At 50.6% G+C, this 23,985-nt stretch overlaps 1 protein-coding gene across 5 annotated transcripts in view; it reads right to left on the reverse strand.

Annotated features, from left to right (window-relative positions):
* Positions 1 to 23,985, reverse strand: part of SPOCK1 (SPARC (osteonectin), cwcv and kazal like domains proteoglycan 1) — a 552,024-nt gene that overhangs the window by 90,873 nt on the left and 437,166 nt on the right. For all 5 annotated transcript variants that reach the window (XM_079916655.1, XM_079916653.1, XM_079916654.1 and 2 more), the window contains one exon: positions 2,470 to 2,584. In XM_079916655.1, coding sequence (XP_079772781.1) covers positions 2,470 to 2,584 — 115 coding nt within the window. The remainder of the gene's footprint in view (positions 1 to 2,469; positions 2,585 to 23,985) is intronic.

Consider the following 23,985-nt stretch of genomic DNA (forward strand, 5'->3'; position numbering starts at 1 on the left):
TGCCAGATGATACCAGAGACAGAGTGTGGAGTTCCAGGACTCTGATGACTTCATAAAAGCAGACAGTTGACCCAAGAGCCAGTGGAACAAAAAATAATTAGACAGGACTGCAGGAACTAATGACGGAAACATAATTTTGATCACTGGTTTGAGAATGTTGCTGGTATTCTTTTTTATTGTTCTCATTTCTGATAGGCATATAATGAAGTCTTTGCTTTCTTCCTGACCTATCTCTCACTACTAACTTAGTGGTCTGTGCTCTTACAAACATTTGGAAATGAAACCCTTTCAAGTGGTAATCTTGTTCTCACTAACCTCTCAGAATTCTGGAACGACACTTTTTTTCTGAGTCTTTTTACTTTCAATGCCAATGTAGTTACTCTTGCACAGGCTCGATAAGAATTTGTTCTAGTTTTCACCAGTAAGTAACTGAACAAATAGATGGTACAGCCAAGGCCATACCTGGAGAGTCATATTTGAGAGTGAATCTCATTTAATCAGATGTGACAAACCCACCATGAAGAAACAAGGGTTGTATTTTGTTTAAAGAACCATGAAGCCCTCCCAGAAAACTACAGGCAAAATGGTAGAAATGGCTTTCTTGGATTGGTTTCCTTGTCTCAGAACAGAAGACTAAATGAAAGCAGTAAAGAATATACTTGGAATAAGAGAGGCTATTGAGACTTCCTAAGAAGATTCTTAAGAAATCTCCAGGGCTTCCCTGGTGGCGCAGTGGTTGAAAGTCCGCCTGCCGATGCAGGGGACACGGGTTCGTGCCCCGGTCTGGGAAGATCCCACATGCCGCGGAGCGGCTGGGCCCGTGAGCCATGGCCGCTGAGCCTGCGCATCCGGAGCCTGTGCTCCACAAAGGGAGAGGCCGCAACAGTGAGAGGCCTGCGTACCGCTAAAAAAAGAAATCTCCAGACAGAAGTTAATTTTGTGGGCTTTGTAGTTGCTTACCACAGCACGGCTTTAGGTTTTCTGACCAAAGTACAAGGAGGCTTGTGTAGATTAGTTAACATTTCTTTTTCTAAAAAAATTAATTAATTAATTTTTATTTTTTTGGCTGTGTTGGGTCTTTGTTGCTGTGCACAGGCTTTCTCTAGTCGTGGCGAGTGGGGGCCATTCTTCGTTGCGGTGCATGGGCTTCTCATTGCGGTGGCTTCTCTTGTTGCAGAGCACGGGCTCTAGGCGCACAGGCTTCAGTAGTTGTGGCTCATGGGCTCTACAGTGCAGGCTCAGTGGTTGTGGCGCACGGGCTTAGTTGCACTGCAGCATGTGGGATCTTCCCGGACCAGGGCTCAACCCCGTGTCCCCTGCATTGGCAGGCAGATTCTTAACCACTGCGCCACCAGGGAAGTCCCTAGTTGACATTTCTTCCTAGAGTTATATAGATGATCAGTCCAAAATGCAATGAGATCAGCTTTTTGGTAACCAAGAATAATCTATGGAGATTGTTTGTGACCCCAGTGCTTTACAGTTTACAATGTCCTTCCACATCCTGGGTTAAACCTCCCAAAGAGCCTTCTAACACAACATTCCAGCAATCGCCATGAACAAATTTACACTTGAACATCTCCATCTATGCGCCTTGGAAAAGACAAAACAGCTTAGGAAGAGGTAAGTGGATGAACACTTATACCCTATTCATTCTCCTCCGTCGCAAATACCTGCAGGCTTTAGAAGACACGCGTGTGCACGCACGCACACACACTCACACACCGATGTCCAATATTTTCCATGGGACAGCCCCCTACAGCTGAGAAAGTCCAGCTCCACAGAAGGCCAACGCAAACTTCTATCTTGGGTCTCATTACGGAAGGCTTGTAGGGGGCTGAGACCAGTGGGCCAACATTACTTTCCCCATCATGAAAACATCCAGATAAGCCCGACCTTTGCCGCCCCTGTCGGCCATGGAAGAGAAACCGCAGCGCCTGGGGAGTTCTTCTTCTTCCATCTACCCCCTGGCTCTGTGTCGCATGCCAGGTAGAGGCAGAACATATTAGTAGAGAACTGCTTTTGCACGGGGTGCTGTCCATCATCGTGACATCTCTGCACTCTATGTTTTGAAATCGGGCCTTTCAAAGGATTTAGAGATTAGAGTTCAAGGATGTCCAAGGCGCACCCCAGGGCAGGCCTGGTCTTAAGGCTGAAACCCTGCCCTTCCTACACCATAGCCAATTTGACCTCTGGAAGAACCTAGTGCATATCTTGGTCTAACAGAATTATTTTCAAAGACTCTCAGCTCTTCTTTTTCTATTTAATGGCAGCTGAAGGCGGTTCAGTTTGGCGTCCCTAAATGACTAGGGTACTTGCCGAGCATAACGGTCTCCCCAGCCCGAGCTAGAATGCCTCTGTTAAGGGCTTAGGGCCAGGTTCCTGGCATCTGGGGAGGGAGGACCTTGGCCATGTCAGGCCGCCCTGACCACACGGCCCCCCTTCGGGGGGTGTCCTGCGATGCCCACTCACCATTCTTCTCTGCCTTGTGTTTTGGTGGCTTGGGCTCCGGGAGACACGGACAGGGCCCGTCGCAGAGGGTGGTGAGACTTTTGCCAGTGGAACAAGCATGGAACTCCAACTTGCACTGCAAAAGACAGACAGAACAAACCTTAAGAATACTGTCATGTAGACCCCTCCCCGGCTTCCTTAGGAGACCGCCAGTGCCCTTCTAACCACAGTTAGACTCACAGAAGCAAAGACAGAGAGAAGAGGAGTTCATCTCTGTTAAAGGTCTGAATTACAGGATGCTAACTAAGAAATGGCCTTCTATGTTTCCCCAAATGCACAGAATAACATCTAAAAACACTGCACAGGGAGGCTTAGTTTAGTAAGTGGTCAACTCAACCGTCATTGTTTATGCAAGTATCAGGATGAAACTTAACATCTGTGGAGTCCCAGAGGGTCCACAAAGACAAAAGGCTGCTCCAACTCGTTCCCTTACCCCCACTCGGGAGGCTCTGCCAGTGTAGCCCTCCTAGTCACGCTCAGCTGCTCACCCGCTCACCCTCTTCCTGGGGAGGAAGGGTAACAATCTACTTAGTAAGTGTGGATGGTGTGTGAGGCCCAGGCCTTTCCCCGGGAGCAAGCGAGGAGTGAATGATTTGGCCTCAACCATCCAAAACCCAAGCTTGACACAGTCTTTCCCCCCAGAGGATGCCTGTGGTTGTCTAAGTAGCCTGGGACTGGGTGGAAACGTCCACTGAATCCTAGGATTCAAAATTAGAAGCCCCAAAGCCATACAACGTCCTGTCAACCCCTTCATATTTTGGCCGCTGTCTCCAGTTCTTTACCCTTAAGTCTCAACTGATTCGGAACCCAAGCAGGAAAGAAGGAGGTTCTTTACGGATGCAAAAGACCACAACGATTAACAGCATTTTATTATGACTACATTATGGAATAAGAAATGGAGACTCAGAGGCTAAATAACTTGTGAAAGCTCAGGACATGCACAATCCAGGATTCCAAACCCCTTCTGACTGACTCCAGGGCCAAGCACTTAACCGTCCCCATCACTGTGTCTGTCATGTGGAGGGACTGAGAGAACAGATGGCCTGCACTGGACTCCGCGTGTGGCTAATTATGCGGCTGGGCTACTGGCCTGGGTCGGAGTTGTCTGAGAGTTCCCTCCCTTTTTGACCTGCAAAATTCTCTAGATCAAGGCCTGTGTGCAATCAATCAGGCTTCTGCAAAGGCCCACGGGCCCAGAACCACGCTGGTATCTGCTGAAGGTTCAAAGGAAGGGGAGACGGGCAGAAGGGACGGAGCATCCATGGTGCGTGCAGCTCTTATCAGGTGCCACGCGGAATCTTTCAAAGGGAAGAAAAGGGGAGATATGGTCCTTGCCCTCGGAAAGCACAAATGCATGCCTTTGAAAAGGCCGCCAGCATTTGCAAAGCAACACATGAGTGCAGATGAATCCCGGCTCCTTGTGAGACGACGGGGTATTCAGTCCCCACACAGATTACACCCCGAGCATAGGGAGAGCGGGCTTTCAACCTACACATGCTGGAGTCACCCGTGTAATTCCTACCGTCGGCCACGCAGTCGCCTGCGACCCTTGCAGAGAGAGCACGGCAGACGAGCCAACGGGGAGCTGGCTTCCTCTTGATGCAAAACTCCCTTTTGTGCACGCTGCTGGGTGTCTGGTGTGGCCCAGTGTGGAGGCAGGCGTGCTGGGGGCCGTATGAAAGGAAGCCACGGCCCAGACCGCCAACGTCGATTGACGGACGTAGTGAGGAAACAAAAAATGTGTGACCACGTGGATGTGACGATGAGGAGAGGAGGGATATGTGTGTATGCAGGGATGCAGCACGAAAGAGACCCCAGGTATGGGCCATACCTGCAGATGGCCCAGATGGACAGAAGAGGCACCAGGGAGAACGCTGGCAGGCGGCAGGTGGGTCCCCAGTGTAAGAAGCTTCTTTTCAACTAGCACAGCCTGTGTGCACGTGCCCGGGGCTAGAGGGGAGACTGCTGCTCCTGGCCCCGCCCCGCCCCCCCCCTTCCCCTGCGCTAGCTCTCTGGAACCATCCTCAGGTTCAGGCTAGTGATTCTCATACTATTTTCTCAACAGAATCCCTAAAGCTAATTTAGAGGGGGAAATACACTTTGTTTTTTACATGTCAACTTATTTTATGAAGTCACAATTAGTACACAGACTTGCTCTAAAGCCTTTTCATACTGTGACTGCAATTGCCTGCTTGTATCTGTGATAGACAGTAACCCTCTTCCCAAACGTTCTCTGGCCTCCCCGGAAGAGGGAGCTACACTCTGCTCAGGGCCGTGTGTCATGAGATCTGATGTCCCCTCTGTGGTGACAGCAGTCTTGACCACATGATGCGCTCTGGCCAGCAGATGGTTAGTAGGAATGATCCAAGCCAGGTTTGTGTGACATTTGAAAACCCACCGCTTGGTTTTCCCCTCTTGCTTTTTCCCTCTGTTATGGAAATGGCACGTGTCCCATAAGGGCCGCTCCTTCTGCCTGGGACCCAGACGGCAGAGGACACGGAACAGCGCTGAAGCGAACCCACAGCCAGCATGCGACATGAACAAGGAACTAATGCTTGCTGTCACAAGCCACTGATGTTTGGGGATCCCTTGCTACCACAGCATTTTAGCAAAAGGTGACTTCCTACTAGACCCTAAAGTACTTAATGGCAGGGAAAAGTCTTAGTCGCGGTCTTATCCCTGGCATGACATGATACACATATAGCCCTGGCACACAGTAGGTGTGCAGTCAATAGCTGATGAATGATAAAGGCAGGAGGATGGGGTCCCTGTTCACTCTGCAGCTCTGAACCTCTGTTCCGGCCACCAGGAGACACCAGTCTGCCTGCGCAAGGAGCGTAGGTGCCAGAGCTCAACGTGTGAGATGCTCGTCGTGAACCATCCTTGACTCACAGCACTCCCTGGTCCTGTCTCTGAGCTCCACATTTAACGCTCTGCCTTTCAGCCTCCCCGCTCGCCCGAGTCTATCACTGGAGTCAGAATCCAGCCCATCTGCTTCCCAGGTACCCAGAACAACCGCCTCTTGGGTGGCCTCGCCTGGCCTAGGGACCCCTGCACACTGTGATTCTAGTAACACAGCTTCCGTGGCTGGCCCCGGCCCCGCTCCTGCACAGTCGCTGTCTCAGTCTGTGGCGGCCCCGGCCCCTCTCCTGCACAGTCGCTGTCTCAGTCTGTGGCGGCAGCCAGGCCTCTTCCTGACTCCAGGAAGGGGCCACCAGAGAAAACAATATTTAGCTGCAGTGGTGAAAATGCATGTTTCAAGGACACAGATCTGCCTTTTATCTTCCAGAACAATATGTGGCATTTAAATGAAGCTCAAAAGGCTATAATTTCATTTTTTTATAAAACTCAAAATGTGCTCTTTAGAGATAAACACATATGTGGTAAAAGCTACTTTAAAGAAGCCAGGGGCGGGGGGGAGCGTTGACAGACACCATCAAGATACAGGTCACCTCCAGAGAGGAGGCAGGGGACGGCGTCATACAGGGGCCCACAGAGGCACGGTGAAAATCGAGAAGGGTTTATTTCATAAGTTGGGTGTTAGACTCTGAGGCTTTTGTTTTGTGAGTAGCTTTGGCAACATATGAATAACACATATATGTTTATGTGTCAAGTACTTTATGATCAAACATAAAACACAGTTTATAGGCTTCTATCCAGGTAAGGACCAATTATCACCACATCTCCCGAGGAAGCTGGTTAGGAGGAGTGAGAGCACGTGTGTGGGGCGCCCCTGGGAAGGGTGACGAACCCTGAATATCTCTGGGCAGAGGCATCTAAGGGCCTACAACCCAGGCATCTCACACATGTTCCCTTCCTACAGCTCTTCTCCAAGTCGCACCGGTGGAGTTACCTACCAGTCTCTTACCCCATCCCCTCTTCCCCAGGTCCTTGCTGGGCAAGAACAGATATAGAAGCCAAAAGGTGGTCATTGCACCAGCTTTATCCAGAGAGGACACAAAACCCTCACAGTACAGGGCTTCCCATTAGACCGGGCTGTAGAGCGTGCCTTGGACCTTCACACCTCCAACTGCCTCTCCCAACCTGCAGGGAATGGAGGCCTAGGAAAGCCCTGGTCCACTTACCGCCGATTACAGGCAGAGACAACACACAGTCCTGGGTGGACCTGGCAGAAGTGTGCCCGGGTCTGTGCACACAGAGATTTTGGAGACATAAGGCAGGTATGCTACCCCTTGAGTACAGACCCGCCAAGAGAATGGGAGCCAAGAGAAAAAGAGGTGCCCACGTGACCTGGCCAACGCGGGGATGCTGCTCCTGGCTGTGACTATGAACCTGATCTAAGAGATGCCGGGCTCCCACCCAACAGGACATAGGCGGCTTTCCTGGGAACGGGGCAGTGGGGAGCAGAGAGCAAGGGAGTGAAAGGGTCCTCCCAGGGAGATACGGGGAGGGAGAAATAAGTGTCCCCCAACACCACAGGAACATCACTAGCTCCCGCCCTACCTCAGGACCAAATGACAAGCCTTCAGAACTCCCACACCTTCACCCTCACAGTGTTCTCAAAACAGGAGTTGAAAACTGGCAAAATTATGGATGGTGATTTCTTGGCATTTAGGACTTGCTCAGAAAGCATGTGTCTGCTTCCTCCACATGTGCCCTGCAGGTCCTGAGGTTCCAGGTAGCTGGCACCCCACCCTGCCCTGCCCCACCTGGGCTTGTTGTCCTGCGTCAGAACAGGGTCTGCAGAGCTCCAAGTTAAACAGGGCGGCCTGTGAGCCTACCTCTTAAAGAGTCTGTAGCCTGGAGGTGGACTCTCAAAACAAACTGAAAAATGACATTCTTGGGAAGTGACACCCATAACGCCTCATTTTAGGAAAAAAATTGGGGTTGGGGGATAGAGGAGGAACAAACAGGTACAAACAAAGTATATGGGTTTGGAGTGGAGAGCCATTCAATCTACAAAGTTCACAAAGAGCCAAAGGCAGACGTGCTCCCTGGAGCTTGTCCATCACAAGCAGAATCACAGCTCAATAAATGTAGAGTTACCACCAGAAGGTCACCGTGGCCCATGGGGGAGAACCCTTCTAGCCCTGGCCAACACTGGAAGCTGGTCTAAAAAGAGATGAATCACTACTGTTCTGCCCACCTGCTCACCCTCTGGGAGGGAAAGATTTACACCTTGTGCTATGGGTTGAATTACATCCCTCATGTTGGAGTCCTAACCCTCAGTATCTCAGAGTGTGGCCTATCTAGAAATAGGGTCTTGACAGAGATAATCATGTTAAAATGAAGTCATCAGAGAGGCCTCAAATCCAATATGACTGGCATGCTTATAAGAAGGGGAAATTTGGACACAGAGACAGACACACACAGAGGGAAGATGATGTGAAAAGTCATGGGGGGAAGAGGACCATCCACGAGAAATGTCTGAGGCTGCCAGAAGCTGGAAGAAGCAAGAGACAGCTTCTCCCTGGCAGTCCCAGAAGGAACCAACCTTGCCCACACCTTCATTTCGGACTTATACCTCTGGGACTGTGAGATGATGAACCTCTGCTGTTTAAACCACCCAACTCATGGTACTTTGTTACAGCAGCCCTAGCAAACTAATACACCTTCTATTTTTAAAAAGAGAGTCTCTAAGGGATGGATCACCTTGTCTTAGGTTCATAAAGCACAGATCTTGCGCCAAGATGGCTCCATTCTCCTAAAAAGAAAGACGATAACATGAAACGGCAGCCTCAGGATACGGGGCAGCTGGACATGAAGAACTTGGCCAACGTATAGGCTGAGACTCATGCCCAGAAGAGAGGAAATATGAAAAACTCAAGGCTTTATATTGATTTTATGATAAAGCAGTTAAATAAATAATTAGCCAGAACTATTGAAAGGAGGAGAGTTGAAGAAGTGGGAAATAAGTTAAGGACTTTACATACAGTACTGGAACCCATATTCATATAAACGCAAATATAAAAATAAATACAAACCGCTGAAGCTTCTAGACCCCTTGACCTCCTGGGACAGAAATGCCTTCCCCAATCATCACAGAAACAGAGGAGACAGAAGAAGAGCCAGAGATTTCACAAATTGGCAGAAATATTCAAAATGTTGACCTACTTAAAAATAAACGGCCAGCAGATTTCCCAACCAATCTTCCATTTCGCATAACACGCCAACACGTTGGAATGAGCGAATGTTTGCCCGCGAATGGCCAGTAAATCTCTCTCCTCTGTGATTTGTAAAGCAAAGCTAATAACCTCTCTCTGGGTCAGTGCTCACGCAGGTCTCCGCTGCTCACATTCTCCACCGCACCGCGCTTTTCCTGTTGCCTCGCCCCCTTTGGGTATTATTTTTAACATTTTATTTAAATTGCTTTCTCCGCTGTATTTCATCAACCTCTCGTCTATTTTTAAACCAGACTGTTGACAGTTCACAGTTGACAATTTTGTTCACAGTTGATGAATTCTGATTTGTTTTTATTCCCCAAAAACCATGTCAAGGAAGGTGGAGGCGGCGAGGGGCAGCTAATTTCCCGACTCTGCAGGCTTTCACAACTGGGCGCCAAGCTAGCGGTTGCTGACGGCACACGTTATCCTGGGGCTGAGGAACAGCTGTCCTGTCTACCCAGGGCTGGAAGGTCTCTGCGGTCATCTGGAGAGAGCAGCGAGGAGAAACAAGGGAAGGGGCTCTGGTCTCATTCAGAGCTTTACCAAACATGCATGCATGTGTGTGTTCCTTCTTGCATTCAACAAATATTTATGGGCCTATGGTAAGCCAGTGTCCATTCTAGGCTCTGAACCAATGGGACAAGGGGCCTGTTTTCATGAAGTGTATGGGGCAGGTGCTGATGAGGGCTGTGGAGGATACACCATGGACAGTAAGAGACAGAGAGTAATGGGGAGGGGCTGGTACATTATATGGGTGACCAGGAAATCTTCTGACCAGATGACGTCTGGGCAGGGAACAGAATAAAGTGAGCCATACGGCTATCGGGAGAAGGGGGTTCCAGGCAAAGGGAAGTGCAAAGGCCCTGAGGTGGAGGATGCTGACTGCACTTGAGAAATAGCCAGGAAGCCAGTGAAGCTGGAGAGGAGTGAGCAGGGAGGAGAGTGGAAGGGACCAGCTCAACTGGGCTGATGGTGGGCCTTCTCAAGAAGGCTTGTGTGTGTTGGGGCTCAGCCTTTAGATCTCATTCTGTCTCTGTCTCTCTCTCTCATACATGCACACACACTCCTTCTCACATTCTCTCTCTCACACACACTTGCCTTTTCTGAATTAAGAGTTCCAAAGAAGGTAGAACCTTAAACTTTAAAACCAAGTTGCTAAAAATGTGAAAGAAAAGCTCTTCTTTACAGAAATGCCAGCTAAATAAAATTAGAAGGAATACTGGAATTAGAAAATTATTATTTTGCTACCCGCCCCCCCACAACGTAATAATTGAGTCAGGAAGGAATCATTTGATGTTTACTAAAAATATTGTGTGAAAGTCACTGGGGAATAGGACATTCACACAGTCTCCAAGTGTCACCCCATAGAATACCTAATTAGGGTCCCACTAGAGGGGCCCTAATTAAAAGAGGAAATGTACATTTTTCAATGACATTTGGCAGTCACCTCTTAAAGGGACAAAGGGGCCGATTTAGTGCCACCAGCAGTGGGACCACCTGGCATGTCCCTCCTGATGTGCCTCAAAAGGAAGTAATAACAGTGCCTTTGAAGTTCCAGTGCCCAAAATCCTTAACTTGGATCTATTCATGACAAACCAAATCCAAAATTGAGGCTATTTTATAAGATGACTGCCTAAACGCTCAAAAAGCGAAACAAACAAAAAACGCCTGAAGTGAGTAGGTCCTTGTTCTAGAAGAAATTAAACAGTTGAAACAAAAGCAATGAGTGAGACTTGGTTGGTTCTTGAATAATAATAATAATTATACAAAGCTATAAAAGGCATTCTGGGAAAATGTTGTGATTGTAACACGGATTATATGTTAGGATGCTGAATTATTGCTCTCGTAGGTGTAATAATACCTACTAAGGGGCTCGTATAGGAAAATGCCTGTTAATTTTCTTAGGGGTGAGATGTCACGAAGTCTACAAATTACTTCTAAATGGTCCAGGGGGAAATTGCACATGTGTACAGAGAGAGGAAATGGGGCAAAATGTTAATAACTGTCAAACCTTGGCAATGGGTATACAGTATTCATCCCAACATTCTTTAAACTCTTCCATATGTTTCATAATTATTAAACCAATCGCTAGCGGAAAGTAAACGTTGCTTTGCCCGGCGGTGCTAGAATTCTTCGCAGAAAACACTCCTATCTCCTCCCGTGAACTGCTCCCTCCCTCAGTACTGCGCTGAGTTTTTCTCCTTCGCCTGCCACTAGGGGGCGAGCTCTGGGCTGGGGGGGTGGGGGGGTGGGGGGGGTTGGGGGGGCGGGGCAGAGAGGATCCTGCACCGCCGCCTACAGGACCTTCCTGGGATTGCAAAGAACAGGCCTTCAACAGGGATTGGTGAGACCAAGGATGGATTGAGGTTTTCCTAAAGCACACATTCTCTTCACTGATGTACACAGGCACCAGTACAGTGAGAAGACTCGACACAGGCACCATGAATTGCAGCATCTGAGGTCTTGCAAAGACTCTCTTTCATGTTGCAGATGGGGAAACTGAGGCTGGAAGAAGTCATGCATCTCGTGGGAGGTCATTCTCTTACGTAGCTTTCCTCACCTGCTCCCTACCTGGCTCATCTTGTCAACGAGTTAGCAAACCCTTTTGAGCAAATGAGGATTCCTGTAAAGAATGTCCCAGGTCTGTTTTAAGGGGCAAGGCTGAATAAAGCTCCTTTAACTCGCTTAACAAAGCCAGTGGAAGGTCCTGCAGGGAAACGCCAAAGGGACAAGATACCCTGAGGGGGCCTGAGAAAAAGATGCCCTCTCCCCAAAGGCCTGAGAAAAAGATACCCTCTCCCTAAAGCAGCCAACTCCGATAGCCTTTGACTTGGGGAGCCCTCCAGGGGCTGCATCCCACCTCCCTGACCAGACCCTGGTGAGGCGAGTGCCCCCCGCAGGTGTCACCTGTGTCAGTCCCACCTCACACGCCCTCAGCCTCATCTCCACTACTCCCTGCCCCTGGTCCACGCTTTTTGCTCCCAGACATCACACCTCTGGGGCTTCGTGGCCTCACCTCCACTGCTTCTCCCCTCTGAGTCATTCTCCTGATGTCTGCTCTGCGTGGGATCCTCTTAAGGCTAGATACTATTTAAAAATTTCAAATTTCTTTGGGATTTTTCCTCTATCTGGGATTTGGGGAAGACAGTGCAGATGAGGAAGGAGTTGGAGTTCCCAGGCCCTGCTTCCTGTCGGTTTCGTGGGAGATACCTGGGAGGAAGGACCGCCAGGTATGCACCAAAAGAGATGGGACCACACACAGCCTGGCCAAGCATGGCCTGGAAGCAGCAGGGAGCCCCAGACCCATAGGGGCCCTGGAGACAGGGACGGTTAAGGGCCCCTCCCTGCATCCCCTCATCTTCTTGAGGCCTTTGCTCAAATGTCACTCTCTCACTGAAGCCTTCTCTCAGTACCCTTTTAAAACGACAACCTGGCATTCTGATCCCCTTACATTGTTCTACTTTGCCTTTTTAAAATATGAAATCTATCATCTTGTAAATACACTGCTTAAATCACTCATTTGCTGCTTTCTGTTTGTCTTGCTAGAATGTGAGTTCCACAAGGACAGGGATCTTTGATTTATTCATTGTTATGTCCAAAGCTCCCGGAACAGCACCTGGCACATAGTAGGTGCTCAATGAAAATAAGCTGAGTCAAGGAATGAGGGAACAAAAGCAAGAGCCTCTGTGTAGAGGTGACGGGCAGAGCAGCACCTCCACCCCACCTAGCGTCCGACTCCAAGTAAGAGCTCAGACCCTTGACAGGATCCAGGAAGGAGGCAAAACTCATAAAACGACTGAGGTCAGGTTTACCCCCAGCCCTGTAGGAAAGGGGCTCCAAGTAGAAATGAAACCGGTTTAATAAAAAAGAAGAGGCATGCCACTCCCAACACCTAAGCATGAGAGCAGAGACTCAGACCTTCCCTCTTGCTTGCCGGGCTCCACGCCCCCTCCAGGCAGGCCTCCGTGGGATCCTGCCTGAGTGCCCAGTGCTGTTCTCCTTGCTGCCCTGACCGCAGGCACCTCGGCTACCTGTCCATAGGACTGCATCCTGAAGGAAATGTGCCCCTGCGTCTCAGCCCCAGCACACAGCAAGTACTTACGACGGACCTGCTGATTTATGTGATGCACCTCACATAACACTGGGTGAGAGCTGGTGTTGGTTTTATAGACGAAGACACTGCAAGCTTGAGAAAGCAAACGATGGCCTCAAGGTCACAATGCTGTTGATGGCAGCTTCACTGTGAATCCAGATCATTCCACCTCCCCCTAGTCCCTGCTGCGTGTGGTGCCTCACAGACTCCTCCACTGCCAGGGGTCTGGCCAAGCCTTGCCAGGTATCCCAGGAGGGCTGGATGAAGAGGGAGAGGTCAAGAGGAGGGGAATGATCCAGAGCTGGGGAGATGCAGGAAGGAGGCTGCCACGACGCTGAGCTCTAGTGGGGAAATGAACCGCTGGCCACATCTCCCTAAATCATGCCAAACGGAACCCTTGCTTGTCAGCTGCACTACTGATAGTGATGTTATTCAAAGTCACTTTGAATTATTGTAATTAGCTAAGGGAGCTCACAAAAGTCAAGCTGGTTAGCCAACAGAACTGGACAGGATGATGTGGGCATCTTTCCTTTGTGTTCCGGAAGCTGAGAGCACCCAGACTTACCTCCCCTGGAGGAGTAAGGGCCTGAAGCTATTCCAGGCTAACAGAGTAACTGTCGGAGCACACAGGGCCTCTCCCCAGCAAAGCGCTTTCAGAGGCTGGCAGTCCAGAGTGGCCCAGCCGGGGCCTCAAGCAAGCGATTAGGCCTCTGAACTTGACTCCCACCTGGCGGGAAGCTCCTTGAGAGTAAGAACTGGACGCTGCTTGCACTCACACCCCCCCAGGGCCAGACAGAAGCCCGACACTTGGAAAGTGGGTGGAAAGGGCTTGCTGAAATAGTGAACTAATCATCTTCCCAGGAACCCTAGGAGGTCAGGGACCACCATTCCCATCTTACAGATGACGAGAAACACAGGTCAGGAAGGAGATGACACAAATCAGAATGAAAGGGGAGAGGAAGAAAAGACGACAGTGGAGAAGGCACGGCGGAAGGAGACGCGGGAAGCACACTGAGGAGAAACACAAGGAAGAGGATGGGGGCAATGCTGCAAGCGTAGGAGAAGCAGAAACATCCTGGGAGGTGCGAGGGGCGGGCGAGAGCAGGGGCCCGTTCAGGCATCTCAGGCGGGCTCAGGCAGCTCCAGGAGAAAGGAAGAGGGCGTTCCGAGGTGCTGGCACCTGCTTAAAATAAAATGTTTCCACTGCTAGAAATGCCCTTGGGATGCCTGTCTCTCCCTCTGTCCCGGCTTCCTTGGAGGCCCTGCCTATTCTCAGCCACCATTCCCACTCGAGGGGCCCTGACACCTCTGGGCAGAGTCTCCCACACAGGACTCACAGGAGGCGGCAGGCAAGTCGAGTCGAGGTGGCACCTGATTTCTCCGAAACTCTCACCTCTGCAGCTGTGATGACAGAAGGCCACAGGCTTCTGCCCCCTGCCCGGCCTGCAGCTCTCAGGGTTAACCAGAAGGAAACCTGACACTCGGGGCTCTGACTGCTTACTAGAGGTGAGAACCGAGAACCAGAGCACTGTGCGTAACCTGTCCAAGCCTCCCCTCCCTATCACTAAACAAAAGGAATCCTCCTCCCGCAGCTGTCAGGAGAGTGCAAAGGACAGCTCAGGGATCCCCTGCGCGGCAGCTCTCCCGTTCCTCGGGTCCTCCCAGCCCTGCCTTCACCCCTCCCCGCCTCCAAGGGCTTCTCCACACCTGAGCGAGTTCTGTCAAATGCAAATATGTTTGTGATGCCCCACCCGTGCACACCCATTCCTTGTTCCCTGTCATCCTCAGATAGAAATAAAGATTTGAGCCCAGCAGGAAAGGGCCCCTCCTTCGCGACACCTTGCTCTGTCTGCAGCCCCCCACAGAGCCTGTAGCAGGTGTCCCCAAAGGCTCCCAGCCCCTGTGCCCGCCTCAACCCCAACGCCGGCCCGGCCCTCTACTGCCATGACTGCTTTCTTGCCGGTTTCTCTCATGAGCTCCGTAAACTGTAGGTTTTCATGCACTTGTTTATTAGCCCCAGTGCCCAGCAGAGCATCTAAGAAATAGTAGGTGCTAAATTAACAGTGGATGGACAAATAGCTGCTTGGACAGATGAATGGATGGATGGTGGTCCCACCCACCTCACTGCCTGCTGAGCGATTCCACATGGCTCTGGGTCATCGTGTCCGGTCAAGCTGCCCAAACGATGTCATCTCTCACCGCACAACTCCAGGCCTTGATGCTCCTTGGCCCCGTGAATGACATCTGGGCTCTCAAGAGTCTACCAGATGCAAAGCTTGGACAGTCCTCTCTACTACCCAGTGTGATTCTCCCTGCTTACTGGGGACTCAGACCGAAGACCCCCAAATGCTGACATTTTCCCCACAGGCCCCGGTTAAACTCAAGTCCTTCTTTCTGAGGCCCGTCACCTCTGGTCCTGATGTTGCTTCTCCAGCAACAGTGCCCCATTCCTTCAACATCTGTTCTCCACCCCACTCCCCAGTCCTTGCGTCACTCGGACGTTCCTCTCACCCGAACTCCTTCACCTTTGGCTTCCCAGCCTCCCCGCTCAGACTAGAGCTCCCCGAACACATCCCAGCCTCTCCTGCTCCAGCAGAAACCCTGCTCCAGGCACATTTCCAGCCTCCACGACCCAACCTCCAGGCCCCCGGACTGCTCCTCTTCTTGCCTCTGTCTCTCTAATGAGTTCTCCCCGTTTATCATTTAGCTGCTGGACTGCAGGGCTTCTCTGTAATACACCAGAGCATCCTTCAGACTAAAGCTACGAACACAAAGTATATTTGTATCCTGCACAACGCCGGTAGAAAGGGATTATAAAGTCTTAATAATATATATAATGTTCACTGCAGTTAGTCACGGAACCCCAGGCATTGGGCTACAAGCTTTACCTACAATTCCTTCTTTCATTTTCACCCCAGCGCCTACGAGGTAAGAACTGTTATAATAGCCATATAGGCTCAGAAAGGTTGTTTGCCCAGGGAAAGCCAGCTCTAAGTTGCAGAGCCAGAATCCAAGCCCAGGCCATCTGACTCTAAAGACTGTGTTCTTAAGAGTTTAATTACATGGTCTTATGTCTAGGCGTTTACCAAGTTCAGTACGGTCCATCTCGTCAGCCCACCCATGGTGCCTGCAGGAACCACTGTCAGTCACACATCTGGGAGGCATTCTCTGTGAACGGTACCAAGGCAGCACATCTTCAGGCTTACAATGTTCTGCATCTGAAAAGGCAAACAGGTGGTGTCCCTCCAAAGTATGTCTGCAGGGCTCTTGTCATGATCCCACTGGACCCTGGGCTCCAGGAGGGCAGGGATCTTCGACCTTATCTTCCCTGCTGCATCTCAGGCACCTAAAGGTGTGCCCAGTACACACTAGGAACCCTTATTTGTTCAATGAAGGAAGAAATGAATGACAACAGATAACAAGCACCTCCTCCGCCTCCCACAAGCCCCGCCAGACCTTTATTACCAAAGAAGAAATGAGTTTCTCAGAAAAATGAGGGAAGAAAACCACAGACATCTGAAGTGGCTACAGCGGAGAGAGCACTTCGCAGTCAGCAAAAGACGGGGAGGACCATGTCACCCATGAGAAGGAAGGTCAGAGTGAGAAGTGTGTATCAGACCCACAGCCTCTGCCGCCCAGCGAAGGCCTCTTCTGTGGCTTCAAACTAATTTTCTCCTGTTCTGAACTCCTGAGAATGCAGGCTTCGTAGGGAATTAATCGTTTGGGGCTCAGAAAACGGTGAAGTCACCTTTCTGCTCTGGTCCCCGCAGCAGGAGGACGTGTGGCCTCCTGCCCCAGAGCATCTCTGAGGGGCAGTCCCAGGGCGCCTGCTACACATTGTCTTTATTTCTTTGTCATCACGAACACACTGTAGAGACAGGTTTCTGAAGCAATGACTTCTCGTAGGGCCTCTTCCTAAAAACCCCTCCCCTCACTTAGAAACAGAGACTTCACAGATGAGGGAGAAGAAATACAGATGGAGAAAGAGAAGCAGCAGATTTCTAGAGTGATAAAGCATCCAGGTCGCAACCCCAGCAGCTCCTGACATTTTTTTTTTTAATTTATTTATTTTGGCTGTGTTGGGTCTTTGTTGCTGCGTGAACTTTCTTCTAGTTGCGGCGAGCAGGGGCTACTATTCATTGCTGCGCGTGGGCTTCTCATTGCGGTGGCTTCTCTCGTTGCACAGCACGGTCTCTAGGAACGTAGGCTTCAGTAGTTGTGGCACACGGGCTCAGTAGTTGTGGCTCGCGGGCTCTAGAGTGCAGGCTTAGTAGCTGTGGCTCACGGGCTTAGTTGCTCCGCGGCACGTGGGAGCTTCCCGGACCAGGGCTCAAACCCGTGTCCCCTGCATTGGCAGGCAGATTATTAACCACTGTGCCACCAGGGAAACCTGCCCCTGACATTCTAAAGAATGAGAAAACAGATGCCAGCTAAGCATATCCACCAACTCCTTTCCCAAAGCTAACACTTGCCAAGGTCAAAAAAAGCCATTAACATCTCACAGTGGCCTCACATAAGATTACCATCACCAGCCATTCAGCCTCACTTTACGTCTGCTCTTTAGCCCAATTTCTTTCTCCCTCCCCCTTTGCTTGCTGGAAAAAATAAACCCCAAATGCCTTTCTGAATAAAACCTGCGTATGTTCATAAGAGCCAACAAAACAAAGCTGTAGATAAAGGTGACCAAAAATGCCAAAGCAGACTTTGACCAAGTGCAAAACATTAAGGTGATATTTTTAAAATGAAATAGTAACTTAAACTCTGAATTACTGCCTGATTTTACTGCTTAGAGATGAAAGATCCTGCAGTGCTGAACGAAAAAGCCGTGTAACTCCAAGAGGATTTTCTTTGCTCAGTATCACCTCTGTGAGAAATACATTTAAGTAATAAAACACCCTTGCAAGAGTGCATTCTCTGAAACTGGTGAGGGCTGGACAAAGTCTGTCATTTTCCCTTTCTTTTGATTACACAGTTTTCCCCCAACAAGTCTCATCTCGTTTCTCCAAAACCTGAGAAAAGGGGATCCAGTCAGACCAGGAGCCTCCATGAGGCGACCCTTGCCCCCATCCTGCCCTGTGAGGCAGGCACGAGCTGCTGATTCCTACTGCTCATCCCATGGCCACAAATGTCCAAGTCCCATCAGTCATGGGGACCCCCTCTCCTTCTGTACTGTTTCTTGAGGCTGTAGATCCTGAGATGGCCATGACAACACAGGCAAACTTACAAGGGGAGGTGAGGTGTAGGCATCTGATACTGAAATGTAGGTACCTGCCTAATTCCTTGGGCTATACAAAGAGGGGCAGATCTGAAGGTAGAAGGTCAGCCCTGGGGACAAAGGGAGCAGAGATATGCCTGGCACTTACAGAAAGCACAGTCTTGTGATGAGATGCCAGGACCCAACCAGGCAGGGGGGACGGTCATGTAGGTAGATCCAAGGGGTGAGCAACTGACACGGATCCAGGCAGGAGGGGCAGGAATAGGGACCCAGCTATAAGGAGGCGGGCTTGGAAGCAAGAAGCCATTGCAGGTCCTCGTGAAGATGGCAGGGTATGGTGAGTTTAGATGAGGATGCATGACAGTTATCCAGGTGCTGAGGGAATGGCGCGCGGGAGAAGCAGCTGGTACAGCTTTGGAGGGGCAATCAGCCTTAGATCCCCCCACCCCCGGCTGTGTGTCCTCGGGCATGGAATGGGACCAAGAAGCGCCCGGAGTCTGGGCTGGGCCTCAAGTCTACAGAGGCCTGAGCAAAGCGGTGCAGCGTCAAAGATCTGGGAACTCATCACACGCTCAGTCCTCAGCTCCAGGCTTCACACAAGCCTTTCCTTCCCCTGACTGCAAAGTTAGAAAGTTCACCCTAGTCTTCTCCCACCACTACCAAGTTTCTACTTGCATATTTTGATGTCCATACAGAACCTGTGTTAATCAGGCCAAACTTCATTAACAAAGGCCAACTGTGACCTCCAGGAAGCTAGCTGCTCTCCATCTAGTATAATTTGTGTGTCATACAGCCGAGGGATTTTTCAAACACTGTAACACCGAGCTCCAGGGGGGACCCCCGCGAAACAAATGGGGACAGCTCCCATTGTAGTAGGCTCCCTCCCATTTCGAGGAATTCTGCACCGCCAAACGATAAGGAGCACTCCCGTTGTGGCACCGTCATCATGTCATTGTCACAGATAATTAAGCTCATCAATTATCTCCTTCCCTCTGCTGCCTTAAGATGATGCACTTGTGAGGCTCCCAGGAAGCCCATCTATCAGCCACTCCAACCCTCAGGAACTGCGCTGCTGACTTCCCAGAAGAGCTGGCTGGTTACAGCAGAAGCTCTAGAATGAACCGCTCTGGGTTCCAATCCTCTCTGGCTCTAGAGCTATGGGAAAATTAATTAACCCTCTTGTGGCTTATTTTCCTAATACGTAAAATGGGGGTAATAATCATATGTGCCTCAGTGGGCTGCCCTTCTCCATTCTTTCAACTGAAGTTTGTCGGGCACCTACTGTGTGCTTGGCAGTGTTCTAGGTGCCAGGGCTACAGCAGGGAACAAAACAGGCACAGCTGCTGTCCTCTCAAAGCTTACATTCTAGAGTAGGAAGCCACATACTAGAAAAAATTAATATGAAATGAAAGAATGTATATAAAATATAAAGTGCTCAGCCCAATGCCAGACACAGAGCGTGGGCTCACACTGAAACACTGGCTACATCTGGGTACACAGCTCCCCTGCCATGCCTGCCCACAGAACCTCGTGGGGCTTGCATCTCTCCAGTGTGACAGGGGTGAACAACGATACAGTAAGAATCCTACCGCGGTCAGGAGTGAGGCAGTGTCGTGGAGAGGAAGGAATTTGGAGGCAGACAAACTCGGACTCAAATCCCAGCTCTCACTTCCTCAGCCCACAACCTTGAGCATGTCACTTAACCCTCCGAGGCTCAGTTTCTGCCTCTGTGAAGTGGGGGTGACAGTGGCACCTGCCCCCCGCCCTTGTGAGAGGATCCGCCAGGGCTACGGTCAGGGCTCAGCCCAGTGCCTGGCACCGGGTCAGTGCTCACCCCCTCTGCCATCCCCGCCCCACCCCGTGTGGACGCGAGCAGCTGCAGCTGTTACGCTGCCCCCGTTCCACTGCTGAGAATGCGCCCGGGGTGCCTGAATCACTTCACTTTGTCATCCATAAGAATGCCATAAATTCCATCCCCGCCAGATGGCTTTGCCCCCTTCTACTTGTAACAACAGCTCTGAGCGCACAGGTGCACCTCGAAGCTACAGAGGGGCCTGGGGACTGTGAAGCGGGGGCGGCACACGGCTCCCCGTTCAACCTGGAGCCTCAGCAGATGACCACTCTCCTCTCCCCGCCAGGCTGCGAGCTCCTGCAGGGCAGTGGCCTGAGCATCCCTCTCGGTGCCTGGATGTGTCAGGGGCACGGAAAATACCTGAGGGCTGAAAGCAGCTGGAGCAGAAGCAGTCCAGGGGGACAAAGGAGAAACCACTGTTAGAGGGGGACTTGCCACTCCAATTCCCCCACAGTAAGTCCTCTGTAAGAAGCACTAGTGCAAACGAACATTCTGCTCCAGACTCTGTAGGGCCACAGAGGAGAAAGTTGTATCGCGGGTCCCTAAACCTCAAGCAAGAGAAAATCTATCTCTATTAGATTCTTCGGTCTCCTCCAGAAGTTCGTCTTCAGCTGCCACGGACCCAGTCTCTGCTTCAGCTCTCCAGGCCAGCCCCCAATCCACTGGTTTCTCGTATTCATATCCCGCTAAGGAAGCAAAGAGCCCATTTAGGGACCCACCATCTGCAGAAGGCAAGGGATTTAGACAAAGCCCATAACTGTCCACAATCACACAAATATTCTACATTTCTGATCATTCTAATCAGAACAGAGCAGTAAAACTGGTATTAAGAAAAATCAAATTTCCTTGTGTCTAGAAGACAATCAAATATGTGATTCTAACAGAAGGGACCTTCGGCATCCAAAGTGACAAAGCACAAAAGGAGGTCACACGTTGGAGGGTTCCGCACCCCCGAGACCGTCCAGAACTGCCCCCATGTGACCCTCAGCCCCGCCCCCTACACACTCACAGGGCAGGCGACCAAGGACAGCACCTGCGAAGCGGACCTAATGGTAGCTGTCAGAAAGAACCCAGAAGTTACTAAAAAGGAAAAAACAAGATTTAAATTTAGGGCCGTGACAAACCACAGCTCTGAGGCATTTGGGAGGCAAGAGCAGGAAAGTGACATTTCCCCAAGCAGAAGCTCAGCTCCAGCAAGACGATCCCACTCGCCATCTGTAACGGGTGTCAAACTGCTTTCCCTCCTGGCTTTCCCACCCCAGAAGGAGGGAGGGGGCTGCTGACAGACAGGGCAGGGAGAGGTGGTCTTAGAGAGAGAGGTCAGGGTCTGAGCGAACACTAAGAGCACCTCTGCTGTCTACACTGGGGAGGAAGAACCTTACCTTTCACATGGGAGCAAAGAAAGACAAAGCCAGGTGCACACCCATACAGAAGAAATGGCCCCCTTCATTGCTGCTCAGCCATGACGAAAGTGGATGTGCAATGATGAGGACAATGGCAGAAACATGAAGACAGTAACTGCTGGAAGTAGAGCTTTGCACCCACGAGCTCATTTGAACCTCACCATAAACCTCCAAGGTAAGCATGCTTGGTTCTTAAAATATCTGCCGATCTGATGAGTGAAAAATTGCATCTCATGATCGTTTCACCAACGTAAACCCCTCCCTTCCTGTTTCCACAGGGTAGTGCCATTCAGGGCTGGGGGCAAGGGCTCCACAGTCAGACAGCCCTCGCCCTAATCCCAGTTCAGCCACGCTCCAGTAAGTCCAGTTCTCCCATCTGCAGGCAACGATGTACCTGCTTCAAAGGGTGCTCACTTTGAGGCAAATGAAATAAAAATGCTCACAGAACGTTTAGCACAGGAGCTCCTCATCTGGACTTCTTCCCTTTTCCTCACCAAGAAGGCCTCTGCATCTTCCTGTCCCGCTCCCTAGGTTAACCTGTTTCCCAGCAGCTGATGACACCTGAGCCCCACTAAGGACCCAGAGAAGATCCCCCTGACCCCAACTCCTTCCTTCTGCTCCGCCATCCCTCCCCACAAGCCACACTCTGTCCCACCACAAGGTTTCTTGTTAGGGACAAAATAAGCCACCCCAAAGGTTCTAGGATGTCAAGGGCTCATCGTCCCTCAATCCACCCCCACCTAAGTGCAGAAACTGAGCAAGGACACTAACAGCGCCTCTGGCAACATTAGCTTTCTCTCAGAGAGGAGGAAATTGACACTCAGAGATCATGTGATCCGTCCGAGGTCACCAGGAGAATATGAAGTAAAGCTGAGACTTGACTTATGTTTCCTAAGTCCTCATCAGATACTCTTATTATGTAACAAGTTGTCATTTCCCCAGCAGCTGGGGAAGTCCTTGCAGGTATTTGCTGAAATGAATTAAATCAAAACAATAAGGATACACCAGGAAAAGCTTCCTAAAGAGAATGATGAAGACAGCAGTGCACAGCCTGCTCTTCTTTCCCTCCCAACTGATTAACTGCAGCAGGACCAGAGGGCAGAAGGGTCACTGAGCGACCTCCTTTCTTAAGGTGACAGCCGCACCCACAGGTTGCATCTAAAAGGGCTGAGGGCTAGAGGTCTCCACCCCTCGGACCTCTGCTCTGCCCAAGAGGCCCAGGGTAGGTCAGGTGTGTCCTGGACGCATGAATTCAGACAAGTCACCTCAGCTCTTTGAGCTTCCACACCTTCTTCTGGAAGACAGGGATAGTACCACTGACCTTTTTGGGTTATGTACTAAGTGAGATAATACAGGTCAAGTTCTTGGCATGGTACAACATTCAATAAACAGTAGCTATTTTATCTCCATCATCATCGTCGTCATCATCATCATTATTGATATCGTTATCCATGTCATCAAGTTCATCTGAAAGAGCTATCTCCTCAAGATCTCTCGCCCTCAAAACCCCTGCATCCTTAGGTCTCGGTACGGCAGGGAGGGCTGGAGATTCTGCTTCTCTGTGAAGCAGTAGCCAGTATCATCTCTCCCACTGAATGGCACAGGATGCGTGTCAGGGTGGGGGACCCAGGGAGCACTGTGACCGTGACATGCAGTAGAGGCTGGCGACAGAAGCACAGCATCCGTCAGATCTTTCAGGGGGCCCAGAGAGGGCTCCCCATGCCACACGGGAGGGAGAACACGGAAGAGTCTCCAAAAGGAGGTCAGGAAATGGGCAGAAAAAGAGAAAAAAACATGTGAACCAGGGGAATTGCGTGGGTAGCTCTATTTAACTGGAGCCCCCCACCCAGGATTTCTGCTGAGGCTGGGGACACTACGTGCTTCTCTAAGCTAACTGGTGTCCAGAAGCATCTACCACCCTCCCATGGAAAGCTCTCAGTTGGGAGTCAGGTGACTCAGGTTCTTGTTTCCACTCGGAATAATCTGACTTCTCGGGGCTCAGTTCCCACATCTGCAAACATTGTTGCAGGGCGGGAGTGGGGACCAGGGGGGCTGGACTAGTTGGGTTCTAGGCTTTCCTCCAACTCAGATACACTGTGCCTTCCCGAACCAACAGAACACCCTACCTCAAGAGCGATGTGGATTCCCCTCCAGGGAGGGGCTCCTTCTTCTACTCCTGCAAACCTCCCAGGGCATGTGGCTGAAGTCCCGAGTTAGGAATCTGAAGCCACATCCCTGCCTCCTGCATATTCATTAGGAAAGTTTAACTTCATAACCCCACTGGTTCTATCAGTGCGAGCTGGTTGCATGTTTTTCATTTCCTCATGGATTTGCAAGATGAGGAGTATCTGCCTCCCGAATGGCCTTGTTCCTACTTTGGGATACGAGTCCCCGGATCAGCTTCCTCCAAGGCATTTGTAAAGAAAGATAAAAATAATGGTGTCAGGATGTCAAACCTATCATCCTCTTAGAGGAAGTTTGCTAATCCTCCTGCCTCTCTTCTCACCCACCATCACCCCCACCCTTCTGGCTATCCTTAGCCTGTCACGCCAGTCACTTTTGCTCTGGTAGAGACTACATGTTGAGAGATACACAAAGAAGTGGCAAGGTCAAGGTCCCTGTCCTCAGAGAGTTGCCAGACTGGCCGCCAGACTGGCCGCCATTACATGGTGGACCATGGCAAGTGACCTTGAGCACTGCAGGGTTTGAGAGGTGGAAAACAGTAGTGGGGAGATGTCTTCGGGGTGACCTTGCAACTTGGTGCAAAGTTCTGAGGATTTGGAAAGAAT

The sequence above is a fragment of the Stenella coeruleoalba genome (genome assembly GCF_951394435.1).
Source record: "Stenella coeruleoalba genome assembly, chromosome: 3".
NCBI classification, from domain to species: domain Eukaryota; kingdom Metazoa; phylum Chordata; class Mammalia; order Artiodactyla; family Delphinidae; genus Stenella; species Stenella coeruleoalba.